Source organism: Schistocerca nitens, chromosome 2 (genome assembly GCF_023898315.1).
Source record: "Schistocerca nitens isolate TAMUIC-IGC-003100 chromosome 2, iqSchNite1.1, whole genome shotgun sequence".
NCBI classification, from domain to species: domain Eukaryota; kingdom Metazoa; phylum Arthropoda; class Insecta; order Orthoptera; family Acrididae; genus Schistocerca; species Schistocerca nitens.
In genome coordinates, this window is record NC_064615.1 from 649,902,170 (window position 1) to 649,917,251 (window position 15,082).

General features: G+C 38.3%; 1 protein-coding gene across 1 annotated transcript in view; it reads right to left on the reverse strand.

Annotated features, from left to right (window-relative positions):
* The window catches only part of LOC126236762 (alpha-tocopherol transfer protein-like), a 150,651-nt gene that overhangs the window by 95,188 nt on the left and 40,381 nt on the right, over window positions 1–15,082 (reverse strand). Inside the window, exon 2 of the mRNA XM_049946316.1 lies at window positions 4,367–4,505. Within this exon, the coding sequence (XP_049802273.1) occupies window positions 4,367–4,484 (118 nt within the window). The 5' untranslated portion in view covers window positions 4,485–4,505. The remainder of the gene's footprint in view (window positions 1–4,366; window positions 4,506–15,082) is intronic.

The window sequence follows — 15,082 nt, forward strand, 5'->3', positions numbered from 1 at the left end:
GAAATGCAGGAAGATCTGCAATGAATTGATGCATGGTGCAGGGAATGGCAATTGAATCTCAATGTCAACAAGTGTAATGTGCTGTGAATACATAGAAAGAAAGATCCTTTATCAATTAGCTACAATATAGCAGGTCAGCAACTGGAAGCAGTTAATTCCATAAATTATCTGGGAGTAGGCATTAGGAGTGATTTAAAATGGAATGACCATATAAAATTAATCGCCGGTAAAGCAGATGCCAGACTGAGATTCATTGGATGAATCCTAAGGAAATGCAATACGAAAACAAAGGAAGTAGGTTACAGTACACTTGTTTGCCCACTGCTTGAATACTGCTCATCGGTGTGGTATCCGTACCAGATAGGGTTGATAGAAGAGGTAGAGAAGATCCAACAGAGAGCAGTGCGCTTCATTACAGGATCATTTAGTAATTGCAAAATCATTACAGAGATGATAGATAAACTCCAGTGGAAGACTCTGCAAGAGAGACGCTCAGTAGCTTGGTGCTGACTTTTGTTGAAGTTTCGAGAATATACCTTCACCAAGGAGTCAAGCAGTATATTGCTCCCTCCTACGTATATCTCTCAAAGAGCCCATGAGGATAAAGTCAGAAAGATTAGAGCCCACACAGAGGCATAACAACCATCTTTCTTTCCATGAACAATACGAGACTGGAATAGAAGGGAGAACCAATAGAGGTACTCAAAGTACCCTCCGCCACACATCGTCAGGTGGCTTGCAGAGTATGGATGTAGATGGAGATGTAGATAATAGAATAACTAGGTAGACCTTATTCTTGCAGAAATTTGATTATGAAATTAAGTACTTTCAAGGAAAAGACAATGTGATACTGACACATTTTCTAGATTACTTGTTAGGGCAACTTCTGAAAATGCTAGTGGGGAAGGGGAAAGTGAGTTGAAATTTATGTATTTAAAGGGAGTAAAGACTGAGGGGAATATTCTGAAAATTTTTAATGACTTTAGGAGAAATTGAGATCATGATTAGAGTTAGAAATCAGTCAAAAACTATCTAGGGAAAAGGGAGAAAGAGAAAGATGAACAATATTGCAATGTGTATAAAGGGATTTTATTCAAAAGACTAGACTGGACGTTGATGACTGGATATTATGCTGGCCTGAACAACAAACTGACATCTTAATAAAGTGTATACATGAAAGTTTTGGACACTGTGGATCAACAAAATGCATACAAATGTTACAGGAAAACATATACTTTTATAATATTGGCATAAGGGTAAAAAAGCAACTTATTATTCATGATCATTGTCAAACAATAAAAGATAGTAATCAGACCTATGGTGAATGGTAAAGAATATTTTGCTTAACAAGAAACTAGATCTCGCAGCAGTTGAAATTTTTTGCCTGTTACCACAGTCAAAAGCAGATTTTAGTTATATATTCACAATTTTTTACATTCGTTTCAAGTTAATAAAGCTATATCCACTGAAAATATGAACAAGAATACAGATCATTTCAAAAATAACAGGTAATTGTTTTACAAATATTGAGATACGCATTATTGTGGCTAAGATAAACACGAAGCCCATGGATACTATAGTAGTGCAAGTTTATATGCCGTATAGCTCTGAAGATGATGATGAAATTGATGAAATGTATGATGAGATAAAAGATATTATTCAGATAATGAAGGGAGACGAAAATTTAATAGTCATGGGTGACTGGAATTTGACAGTAGGAAAAGGGAGAGAAGGAAACGTAGTAGGTGAATATGGATTGGGGGTAAGAAATGAAAGAAGAAGCCGCCTGGTAGAATTTTGCACAGAGCATAACTTAATCATAGCTAATACTTGGTTCAAGAATCATGAAAAGGTTGTATACATGGAAGAAGCCTGGAGATACTGGAAGTTATCAGATAGATTATACAATGGTAATTCAGAGATTTAGGAACCAGGTTTTAAATTGTACGGCGTTTCCAGGGGCAGATGTGAACTCTGACCACAATCTATTGGTTATGAACTGTAGACTGAAACTGAAGAAACTGCAAAAAGGTGGGAATTTAAGGAGATGGGACCTGGATAAACTGAAAGAACCAGAGGTTGTACACAGTTTCAGAGAGAGCATAAGGGAACAATTGACAGGAAGGGGGGAAAGAAATACAGTAGAAGAAGAATGGGTAGCTTTGAGGGATGAAGCAGTGAAGGCAGCAGAGGATCAAGCAGGTGAAAAGACGAGGGCTAGTAGAAATCCTTGGGTAACAGGAGAAATATTGAATTTAATTGATGAAAGGAGAAAATATAAAAATACAGTAACTGAAGCAGGCAAAAAGGAATACAAACGTCTCAAAAATGAGATTGACAGGAAGTGCAAAATGGCTGAGCAGGGATGGCTAGAGGACAAATGTAAGGATGTAGAGGCTTATCTCACTACGGGTAAGATAGATACTACTTACAGGAAAATTAAAGAGACCTTTGGAGAAAAGAGAACCACTTGTATGAATATCAAGAGCTCAGATGGAAACCCAGTTCTAAACAAAGAAGGAAAAGCAGAAAGGTGGAAGGAGTATATAGAGGGTCTATACAAGAGCGATGTACTTGAGGACAATATTATGGAAATGGAAGAGGATGTAGATGAAGATTAAATGGGAGCTATGATACTGAGTGAAGAGTTTGACAGAGCACTGAAGGACCTGAGTTGAAACAAGGCCCCGGGAGTAGACAACATTCCATTAAACTACTGACAGCCTTGGGAGACCCAGTCCTGACAAAACTCTACCATCTGGTGAGCAAGATGTATGAGACAGGTGAAATACCCTCAGACTTCAAGAAGAATATAATAATTCCAATCCCAAAGAAAGCAGGTGTTGACAGATGTGAAAATTACCGAACTATCACTTTAATAAGTCACGGCTGCAAAATACTAACACAAATTCTTTACAGACGAATGGAAAAACTGGTAGAGGCCGACCTCAGGGAAGATCAGTTTGGATTCCATAGAAATATCGGAACACGGGAGGCAATACTGACCCTACGACTTATCTTAGAAGAAAGATTAAGGAAAGGCAAGCCTACATTTCTAGCATTTGTAGATTTAGAGAAAGCTTTTGACAATGTTGACTGGAATACTCTCTTTCAAATTCTGAAGGTGGCAGGGGTAAAATACAGGGAGCAAAAGACTATTTATAATTTGTACAGAAACCAGATGGCAGTTATAAGAACTGAGGGATATGAAAGGGAAGCAGTGGTTGGGAAGGGAGTGAGACAGGGTTGTAGCCTATCCCCAATGTTGTTCAATCTTTATATTGAGCAAGCAGTAAAGGAAACAAAAGAAAAATTCGGAGTAGGTATTAAAATCCATGGAGAAGAAATAAAAACTTTAAGGTTCGCCGATGACATTGTAATTCTGTCAGAGACAGCAGAGGACTTGGAAGTCAGTTGAACAGAATGGACAGTGTGTTGAAAGGAGAATATGAGATGAACATCAACAAAAGTAAAACAAGGATAATGGAATGTAGTCGAATTAAGTCAGTTGAGGCTGAGGGAATTAGATGAGGAAATGAGACACTTAAATTAGTAAAGGAGTTTTGCTATTAGGGGAGCAAAATAACTGATGATGGTAGAGGATGTGCTAGATCACGATCAGTTTGGCTTTAGAAAAGGTAAAGGCACCAAAGAGGCGGATCTGACGTTGCTGTTGATAACGGAAGCAAGACTAAAGAAAAGTCAAGACAGGTTCATAGGATTTGTTAACCTGGAAAAAGCCTTCAACAATGGAAAATGGTGCAAGATGAGCCATGGCATTCCCATTCAATTCGACATAATACTGTCACATCTCAATTCCTCAGAAATCTGGATGTCGTTTGCTTTGCATTCAATTGGAGACCTACAATAAGGACACTCAAACTCTGTCAAGTGCTGACAATACTCTCTGATATGAGTCCATATTAGCTCCATGTGCTTTACGCTGATCATTCAACATCTGATGCTGTTCACATCCCTTATATACCCTACCAGACCTGGTACAATGACTACACATGAGCAACACTAAGACACTCAAGTGACTGTTCTGCCTGTCACAGGGAATTGCAATTCTAATGATTTACATACTCATCGATGGTGTGCACGTGTACAATGTTACATTGACATCTAACCATGTCTTGTAAGTGCTGCAGGTTTTTTGTCATGCAATGTATTGGTGAAGTAAGTATTCTCGATGTAAGTCAATGTCATGTTAGCCTTGACCATTCTACTAATCTATCTGTTCAACCAGTACAATCAATAATATGTCAGTCTGTGTACTGCTAGGTGCCAGTTTTCATGCTCTGCATATCTGCCACTGCCATTATTTTGTATACATTGGATACCTGAAAAATAAGAAATATCATACCTTGCACAAGTGCCCTCAGAGCACAAATGTTGGCTTCTATCTTTGTTGGATCTTCCTTGACTTCATACTGAGCACGTTGCTTCCAGTGTTCATCCAGAGATTCCCAAGAAGATGGCATGTCCAGACAGCACCACCAGTTCTGCATATCAGTTTATATGTTATGATAACATATAGATATCAATTACATTTATACATGGTCTTGATATTTATAGTCACTATTTCCAAATCCTTCTTCAATAAAAAATGTTCTACAAAAAGATGATTGAATAATCCCTTAACATAATAACAAATATACTAAAGGTGATAATCTGATATTAGAACTCACTTAACCAATGTATGCAATGTTATATTTGGTACAACAGAAACAATTTGCGAAAGTTATTTTTGGCACAAACTGATAGAATAAACATTGCTCAGTTCATACCTAATTACTAAAGAAGTACTACAATATATGAGAGGCAATAAAAATAGTCTTCGAACTGCCTGCTCAGATTCATTCAGTCACTCATCCATTCATCATGTTGTGTAGAGCCCATCAAGAATAACAACCAACAGAGATGTGGAATGGGTCAAGACATTCTATTTGTGTAACCAGCCATTTATCACTGGAATGTTTCTTCAATGGTTTAAACATTCTGAGATGAAGCCTCTGTTGAGGAAACAAGATAAAGAAATATCGTCATATTTCCTTCCAGTTTCACTTCCCCCAGCATCCTCTAAAATTTTAGAAAAGATAATATACAGTTGGCTTCTTAACAATCTGACTACAAAAAATATATATATTCTTTAAGTTGCAGTTTGGAGTCCTTAAGCTATTCGGTGTTGGGAAGACTATTTAAACATTCAGCAAGAATGCAGATAATTCATTAGCCAATAACTTACAGGCTACTGACATATTTTGTAGTCATTTGACTGTGTAAATCATAACGCCCTATTAAATAAATTAGAATATTACAGTGTAAGAGAAACGTCATAAAATTGTTCAAATCATATCTGTGTCATAGGAAACAAAGGATTTCAATAGGAAAGAGTCGTGTATTCAACTATTAAGCAACATCTAACTGGGAACTTATTATGTGTAGTGTAACACAAGGTTCCATCTTAGGACCCTTAGTAAATTTATCAGACGGCAAGTTTTGTTTTGTGCACAAATAATACAAACAGTGCAATAAATAGTAAATCAAGTAGGGCCTACAGTTTTAGAAAGATCAGTTAATGAAATTTTCATGGACATTAATAAATGGTGCCTTGCTAATCCTTTGTCACTAAACTTTGAAGAACACAGTACAGAATCCCCCCCCCCCCAAGTACATTCCTACAATATGATAAGCAGATAGAAGAGGTTGACAGTATTAAATTCTTGGGATTGCAGCTTGATAATAAATTTAACCAGAGGATCCTATCACAGAATTATTGAAGTGCCTAAGCAAATCTTTATTTCAAATGCAGATGTCACACGTACAGTAGGTGACATAAAAACAAAAAAGCTTTTGGGGTAACTAATATCCCTACTAGTTTTCCATGTTCAAAACCATGTACAGTAAAACCCCTCTAATCCATCACCTTCGGGACCGGGACCATGGTCGGAACGAAAAAAAGGTCGGATTATCTGAAAAATCTAATATTTATTGCAAAAAATATAAAAAGACATTTAGTACAAAAAATTAAACGATTTAAGAACTAAAAGACGTCTACAGTAATATAAAAGAGGTTTTTTACACAGTGTTAAACAATACATTAACTAAAAAAGTCTACACACACTATAATATGTATTGGTTTTAAAAGGAAAACACTGTTACTTGCTAAGTAGTTAAGAGGACCTTTAAATTTCTCAATCTAGGTATTCAGATAATTGTAGAAAGTGTGGCTAGTGAGACATGTTTTTTTTTTTTCTTTTTCTTTTGAATTGATAAGAATTTCCAATTTGTAACATTAAGGTGTAAATGTTTTGGGAAGTGAGTGCTTCTGCAAGATGTATGGCTTGCTTATGCTTACTTAACACTTTTTTTACTACTTTAAATGCACAGTTCCAGGGAATAATTCTATATGACAACAAAAGTGAATATATTGAAAATAAGCCAACACTGCTGTCTCTAGGTCATCTCAATGAAAGACACTTCTAAGGGCATAACACACTGACCTGCACTTCTTGATTAGTTTCTCTGCCAATAAACCCCCACCTCCCACTTTCTTTAAACAAATGAACTCTCATGTATAAAACAACTTCAAATTTCTGATTACTACATGAACAGTAAAAATGTAGTAGGTGATAAATTCGTTTTCCTGCAATACTTTGTGCTGGTTGTCAGTGAGAAAAAGTTTTAGAAGGATTTGAAGTTGTGTGTTAAGTTTCTTGAAAGACACAAAGTAAAATAAATTGTGGGTCAGGTTGTGAAGGAATACAAGCTGGAAAATCAATGTTGCAAGGTAACAAGACAATGGGCATTGGGGATGTAATTCTGTGTGAAATAACAGAACAGTAGACAGTCAGTGTAATTTCTCAATAACCTTCAAATGACCTTTCATAGTATTACATGAAGCAGCATCTGATCAATTGGTTGGCGATGCACCAGTGTTACACCAACGTAGCACCGGCGCTACACCACTGTTAATGTTACAATGTGCTGCTGTTCTCAATTCAAGCCTTTCTGTATGAAAAACTGATTTAAAGAAGTGCCTGGACTTGTATACATTCGTGGTGCATAAGTATTTCCTCAATCCTGGCCTACACATATCTGTGTTGTAAGTTTTTTCATGGACATAGTGTTTTAGCATATGCCACATGATGCACCCTTGTACATCACAAGCATGCAACGAGTTATAAGAGTGCTGACTGGAGTGGCATTTGACAGTCATACGTATTCCATTTCATGTTGTATGCAGAGAAACATTATCAATACCTAACCTGCTTCCATAAAAAATCTATATAGAATCAAGAATTAATATGACAGCCCTGCCTTCTTCCCGCCAGTCCCAATATTTGCAGTGCATATATTCAAACACCTCTCACCAAAAAACGCTATCAGCAGGGATCTCAGACTATTCTGTACCACTGTGCAATGATATGCATGAACTGTTCTTGTTACCAACATGATTACATAACTGACCTGTTAAGGTGATGTTATTTTGTATAATGTACAATCTAAATGCACAGGTTTATCCTCATATTGAGTGTTCAACATTGTGGTGATGACTGAAAATGTAATGCTTTCACACATGAAATGACTTGCATTACACTAAGGAATACAACAGGGATTGGGAGAAAGCTGGCAAATCAACACTGCAAGGCAACAAGGCAATGGGCATTGGGGATATTGGTGTAAGGACATAATGTCCAGAGTGATAAGTGAGGAATGTGGTTACAGGAGAAGAACTAAGCAGATGTGATGGAGGAAGCGATACGTGCCTTGCATTTGGAAAGGAAGGCTATGGAAGGTGGGTTAGAGGTACTGACCAACAATAGTGGAAGGAGGACCTTTCTGTAGGAGTACTGTAACAACCAACAATGGAAAAACCAGTAGGGGAACTAGCTGAGTTGGGAAGCAGGTGAAAGGTGGCTGTTGAAGGAAGATGGGTTTTGCAGTGGACCAAATGTTGACAGATACGATGATTCACGGCCAGTGTATTGGTGTCACAAGGAATATTAATAAGGTGAGGCTTTATGGTCATGACACCTTCAGTGCAATAGGTCTGATGCTGAACTCATTTGGCAGGGATTTGGAAAAGGATGCTGAGGACAAATTGTAAGTGAGAAATTTCTAGAAGGTTATCAGGGGAGGATGAGTAGATTAGGCAACAGATCATGATTGGAGGGAAGTTGGTATGGTTTGAGACCAAGTTTTATGTCTGCTTATGAATGAATGGCAACGAAATTTCTCATACAAGACCAGAGCAGCTGTTTTTTGTGAACTTAGATTAACTATTGGTTGTATTTCTACAGGCCATCAGATTCAAACACATCAGTCATAGAGCCTCTCAGATATAGTCTATACTTGCACATAAAAAACAAAACACATTTCTCCAGTATTGACTGGGAAAATCGAACATATTTTATTAGTGGTAAGCACAAACAGTCTTATGAAGTAATACAGAACAAATTGTCAGACTTCAAATAATTAATCTGACAGTCGAGAAATGGGATCTATAGTTTAGATTTGATGTCTACAGATAAAACTGCTTTTTTTCAACAGTCACCACAGAAACAAATATTAGGGACTATAATACTATCGCAGGACAAAGGTCATCAAAGGCAGAAACATCACCAGTAAAAATCAGGAGAGCATTTATGTCTGGTAGAACTGATTGATAGTAACTAATCATATAACAGTACCAAATTTAAATTGTGGAACATGTGATATCAGTAATACATAAAACTTTACTTCAATTTCTAGATCATTACATTTTCTTTATATAAGATGACCTGTTTGATTAGGCTTTATGGTCATCTTTATGCCTAATTATAACAGACAGAGGTAAACAATCGGGTGAGGTTAATGGGTTAAAAAACTACATATAATAAAGAATACACAACATACTAGCCTATATTGTAATAATAACTCATAACTTTATTAAATCACTACTTGCCATACTGAATGCTGTACAAACCTTGGACATTAATATAGGATTCTACATCTACATGGCGGGTAACTGACAACCACAACTACAGATATATCTAACAAATTTCAAAAAAGAAAAGCAAAACAATTTTTAAAGCAAGGCTCATGGTATTCAATGATAAAAATGTATAAATGTTTCCCTGAAATTGGTAACAAGAGAATAAAATCATAAAACAATGTATGGATCAAACTTGCTTGTAAGCAAAAATAGTATTGATTTATATGTGCTGTGTGTAGAGTGTGGATAAAATAAAATTAGCTACGGAAATATTTAAGAGACTGATGCACAATCAACCATTGTTAATGAATGGAAAAACTGCCCATCACATACAATAACTTTGATGCACCAATGAGCTACTCTCACATGTTTGTTTACGCACGCCACACATTTGCTCTTTCCTAACAACTTTGCTGTGTCATTATGTTTGAGTGAGAGAGAAAGGCAGATGTGTTTAGTGACCAGTTGAATCTAATGCAAAATGGTGCTGACAATAAACAGTATGTGTTCATTGTCGAGTTTTATGTGCACTACAATTTATGGAAAACTTTTGTGGCATTGTTTATGCAAGAGTTTCAACAGTGGAAGTGTTTTGTCAAGACCTCCTGAAAAGTGTGCAATGTAAAACTTAATGATAAAATCGGGTGAAATGGGCTCTGTAGGAAATAAAAACCATGAAATGTTCGAGCACCAGAAAACACTGCTTGAATGGAGGAAAGTCTGGCACAAAGTCCATTGAAATCTCAACACTGTTTATCAATGCAAGTGTGAATTAAGATATCATTGTATCAGAACATTATCAAAAAGGACATGCATCTGTAGTCTTACAAATTAACTCTAGTGCATGAGTCAATGCATCCTGATAAGCTTTCATGTGTTGAGTTCTGCCATCAGTTTCTGAGTGAAGTGGAATCACAACTTTTGGATCCTCTGACTTTCATTTCTTCAGATGAGGCCTGTTTCAGCCTGTCAGGGTTTATGTGAAATCACAGAACAGTAGACAGTCAGTGTATATTCTCAAGAACTTCTAATGACCTTTCACAGTGTATTACAGCCGATGCATTAGTACTCATCATATTCAAAGTCACTGGCAACATGTATTGAGGCCACCTAGAGAAGGGAGGGGGGGGGGGGGAGGAGGGGTTTGTCAGCTATTGGCAATGGAGCTTGATCCCACCCCATGTGTTGCTCTCATCCAACAGGAATCATTTGAGTTCTGTGTTCTACTGCGAGAAGATCAGCCTCCCACCCTGTGATCAAATGGACCCTATAAATTATTCCAATTACATGACACAGCATCCGATCAATTGGTTGGTGATGCACCAGTGTTACACCAATGTAGCACCAGCACTACACCACTGTTAATGTCACAATATGCTGCTGTTCTCAATTCAGGCCTTTCTGTATGAGAAACTGATTTAAATAAGTGCCTGGACTTGTATACACCTGTAGTGCATATGATCACGACTAATATTTCCTCACTCCTGACCTAGACATGTCTGTGTTGTAAGTTTTTTCATAGAAATAGTGTTTTAGCATATGTTATGTGATGCACCCTTGAACATCACAATCATTCAATGAGTTATACGTGTGCTCACGGGAGTGGCATTTGACAGTCACACTTATTCCATTTCATGCTGTGTGCAGAGAAACATTATCAGTACCTAACCTGCTTCCCTAAAAAATCTATGTAGAATCACGAATTAATATGAGAGTCTTGCCTTCTTCCCTCCAATCCCAATATTTGCAGTGCATATATTCAAACACCTCTCACCAAGAAATGCTGTCAGAAGGGATCCCAGACTATCCTGTAGCACAGTGCAATGATGTGCATAAATTGTTCTTGCTATCAACATGATGACATAAATGACCTGTTAAGGTGGTGTTATTCTGTATAATGTACAATCTAAATGCACAGGTTCATCCTCATATTGAGTGTTGAACATTGTGGTGATGACTGAAAATGTAATGCTTTCACACAATGAATGGCATGTATTACACCTTCTGTGCTACTAGACTACACAAAAATACTAACAATCCTGTTGGACGAACATCCGCAACTAAGCATATTATCATGACTAGTTTCAGGCCCTCATAAGCCCATCTTCAGGTGTTGCAACTGTGCTGTGGCACCCGAGTGCTGCGGTGGGCATGTACTAGGCACATTTTGCAGAGTTGTGACACCTGAGGATGGGCTTATGAGAGCCTGAAACCAGTCGTGATAATAAAAGAAATTTACAACTGAAGCGGTATTTTCAACTTCTAGTACACAAAAATACTTAAGACATATAACAACTGGAGCACCATAGCCCATCCATTTGGACTGCTATGAGTATGGGTATAGATGTTTGTTTTTTACAAAATATGTAGTATGCACTTTTACAGAACACCTCAGAGAATGTTTTTTGAAAAGAATTTTGATGAGTGTTCTGCCATTGCATGGTACACCGTCACTAAGAATTATGCACACCTGCAGTAGAATACATTGACATTATAGTGTGTGTGTGTAAAAGCATTGTTGAATTAACACAATTATATTTCGATATCAGAACAGCCATCAAGATACCACATCCATAATCATCAACATAAAGGGGGTACCTAAACTCTTTGTACAGTTATCAATATTCAGCATATACGCTGATGAGCCAAAAAGTTATGACCACTGCTCACCATGAAGTTGTATGCAGCCTGGTGGTGCTGAGGGCACATGATGTGGTAAGAGAACTATATGAGCAGAACACAGACAAATGTAAAATCATTCTAGTGATAAGTGGCACAAAAGCGGAAATCTGCCAACTTAAGCGACTTTGACAAAAGGTGGATCATTGTGGTCCAATGCCCGGGAGGGAGCGTCTCAGAAACAGCAAAGCTGGTCAGTTATTCACGTGCTTGAAGAAAGTTGAAACTATGGAAATACAGAAGCGTCCGATCTTACCCGTCGGCTTTGACCCATGACGTCACAAATATGGCGGAAACGACCATAAACGATAATTCCAATATGGCGGATATAAAAACATCGCATACGTATCATAAACACTGAAATACACAGGTTTCACAAAAATCCTAATGACTCTAACGGGACAAGCGTGGGAAATTGGGGGTTTTTGGGTGGGAAGAAACTAAATATACACAAATGTAGCCACCGACCGCCATACAAAACCACGCAAAACGACGAAAAAAATCAACATCACGAAACTGACCAAATACCAAAAAACACATTCTTATCCAGAATCAGACACTTCCCTTGACCAACATAGATCTACAGTAACTCCCGATCCCATAAATTAGGATCGAACACTTCCCTTGACCTATATAGCTCAACAGAACCTCCCGACCACATCCCCCGATACAAAACTCAAAAAACACTTCCCTTAAACCTACATACATCTACAACAGCTCCCGATCCCATAAATTAGGATCGAACACTTCCCTTGACCTATATAGCTCAACAGAATCTACCGATCCCATCCACCAATACAAAAATAAAAAAAAACAACAAAACCATAGCAAACAAACATTTCCCTTAAACCTACATACATCTACAGCAGCTCACGATCCCATAAATTGAGATCGAACACTTCCCTTGACCTATATAGCTCAACAGAATCTCCCGATCCCAACACCCAATACAAAAATGAAAAACCACCACAAACCATAACAAACAAACACTTCCCTGAACCTACATACATCTACAGCAGCTCCCGATCCCATAAATTGAGATCGAACACTTCCCTTGACCTATATAGCTCAACAGCAACTCCCGATCCCTTCTCCAATTACAAAAATCGACATACTCCACCAAACATTGAGATTAACACTTCCCTCCAGCTATATAGCTCAACACCAGTTACCAATCCCACATCGACCACTACCCATGACCTATGATCTCAAACACATCTTCCAATACGAAAACCAATACCAACCTTCACAGCCACAAATCTCAATGAAACACTTCCCTATACCCAATACACAACACATACACCAAAAACAAACAAAAAAAATGGAACTTACCACAAAAAAGTTCAAGCCCCACAACCTAGATTGGCCACCAGAATCACACACACACACACACACACACACACACGGCAAAGAGAGCACTTTACAACTTCGGCAATTAATCCGAATAGCTGTAGAAACTTGATCAGGTCTAACGGTATCTCGCCCATCATCATCCTCAACCGAACACTATTCATGCGATCTTTCATATCCATTCCTGAACATAAAACCACAACCGAATACACTCAATAACAAACTCACACAACGTACAGCAATTACCATTACATTAACCATCACACAAAACCGTTAACTCACTAATACAAATTCCGCTTCAAAACCACGAACACAGCACTCACCACTGACCAACAGCAAACTGACCCCAACAAACCAAACAAACGTAAACCACGAACACACCACCAGAGGGCACGACAAACATCCCCACGACATCTACAAACACGCCACAATCACAAACAAAACTCCGCGCCGTAATGACGTCACACACCACAACACGCTTACGTCACGGGTCAAAGCCGACGAGTAAGATCGGAGGTTTCTGTTGGGGTAAAATACCCCAAGAAATTAAATATGTAAATAGTAATACAAAAATAAAATTCCAAGTTGTTAAGTAGAGCACGTCAATAATTTGTAGCATACCCAGCTAAAGTGACAACTGTAAAAGAAACGTTTCTGAACCAATTTATAAATCATGCTGCATTCTATCACTAGGGTGTTTATTTACAAATATTGGATTTTATTCTTCGTATTGCATACTAGATTTCGGTGACTTGTTTATCCTCATTAGTGATTATTTTAGAACTGATGATAGTAAAAAAGCTACCGCCACCTGCTATGCAATATCGAGAATAAAATGAAATAAATACATTACCATTCTACTGAGTAAATGCAACGTGATTGCTATTCGTTCATATGATAAAGAGTTATGGGAGTACAATCACTCGTCTGACCCTCCCAGGGGGAACAGCCTTATAATAGGTACCTTCAGTGCCGAGTGGGAGGGTTTGCGTACTTCGTCGACGTCGTGAGCTCTATGGGCGGTAGCGTAGCTACTGGGAGGGTTACCCAAGCTGGACTGGGCTCAACTGAGGAGCCAGACAAAGTGGCCCCACAACATAGGGTAGGAAGGGCTCTAGAGGCGTCGTGAAGCCAGTTTCGCTAGAGGAGTTAACCTAACACAAATCCTGCTCCTCCGGCTTGGAGGTTGAGCATGGGGCTAGATATCCCATACTGGCAAAAAAGTGTCAGAGAGAATATTATGGAAATTCAACGGAGGCCTCGGAAACTGGACGGAAAACGTGTTTCATGATCCAGCAAAGGAAACAGTTAAAGGATCTGACAGTAGCGGCGTGGAATGTGCGAACAATGCTTCAGCCTGGAAAAATTAAAGGAATAGGAAATGAAATTTTAAAATTTGTATATGAAATCGTCGGGCTACTAGACGACTGGGACACGTGGAGAGAACAGCAGAGGATATTCCAAAGAAAATTATGTGAGGCGTGATCCATTCCGCTAGGCGAAAAGGGAGACCTAGAGGATGGATTGACGACGTAATACTGGATCTCACAAGTATGGGAGTACGGGGGTGGAAAAGGGCAGCAAACAAATGAGAAATATGGAGGAAAATCGTTGAAGAAGCCAAGGCTCACCAAGCGCTGTAGCGCTACTGAAGAAGTAGATCACTCTTTTTCTAGATAAATGGAAGATAAAATTCTTGGAAACGATTTCATAAAGAGCTCGATAACTTTTTTAAAGTGCTCACCTCAATTTGGATGAGGGGCACGGATGTAAAACCAGTTTAAATTTTGTGCAGTGCTGCCAACATACACTCGTGTGCAGCTCACGGACTACAGTGGTGTATTTATTCCGTGCTACAGATTGTCATATGCTTATATCGTTAAGTTATTGTTTTATTGATTCATGCCATAAATCTTTCCAGATTGTGGGATACAGAACAGACACACACGTAATTATATTCAGCAGATACGTTAATTTAGTGGTGGCAGCAATGAGAAAAGGCACATTATCTAACGACTTGTATCGCCCAGACCTAACGGTGGGGTGCGATCTTAATAATCGAACTATATTATT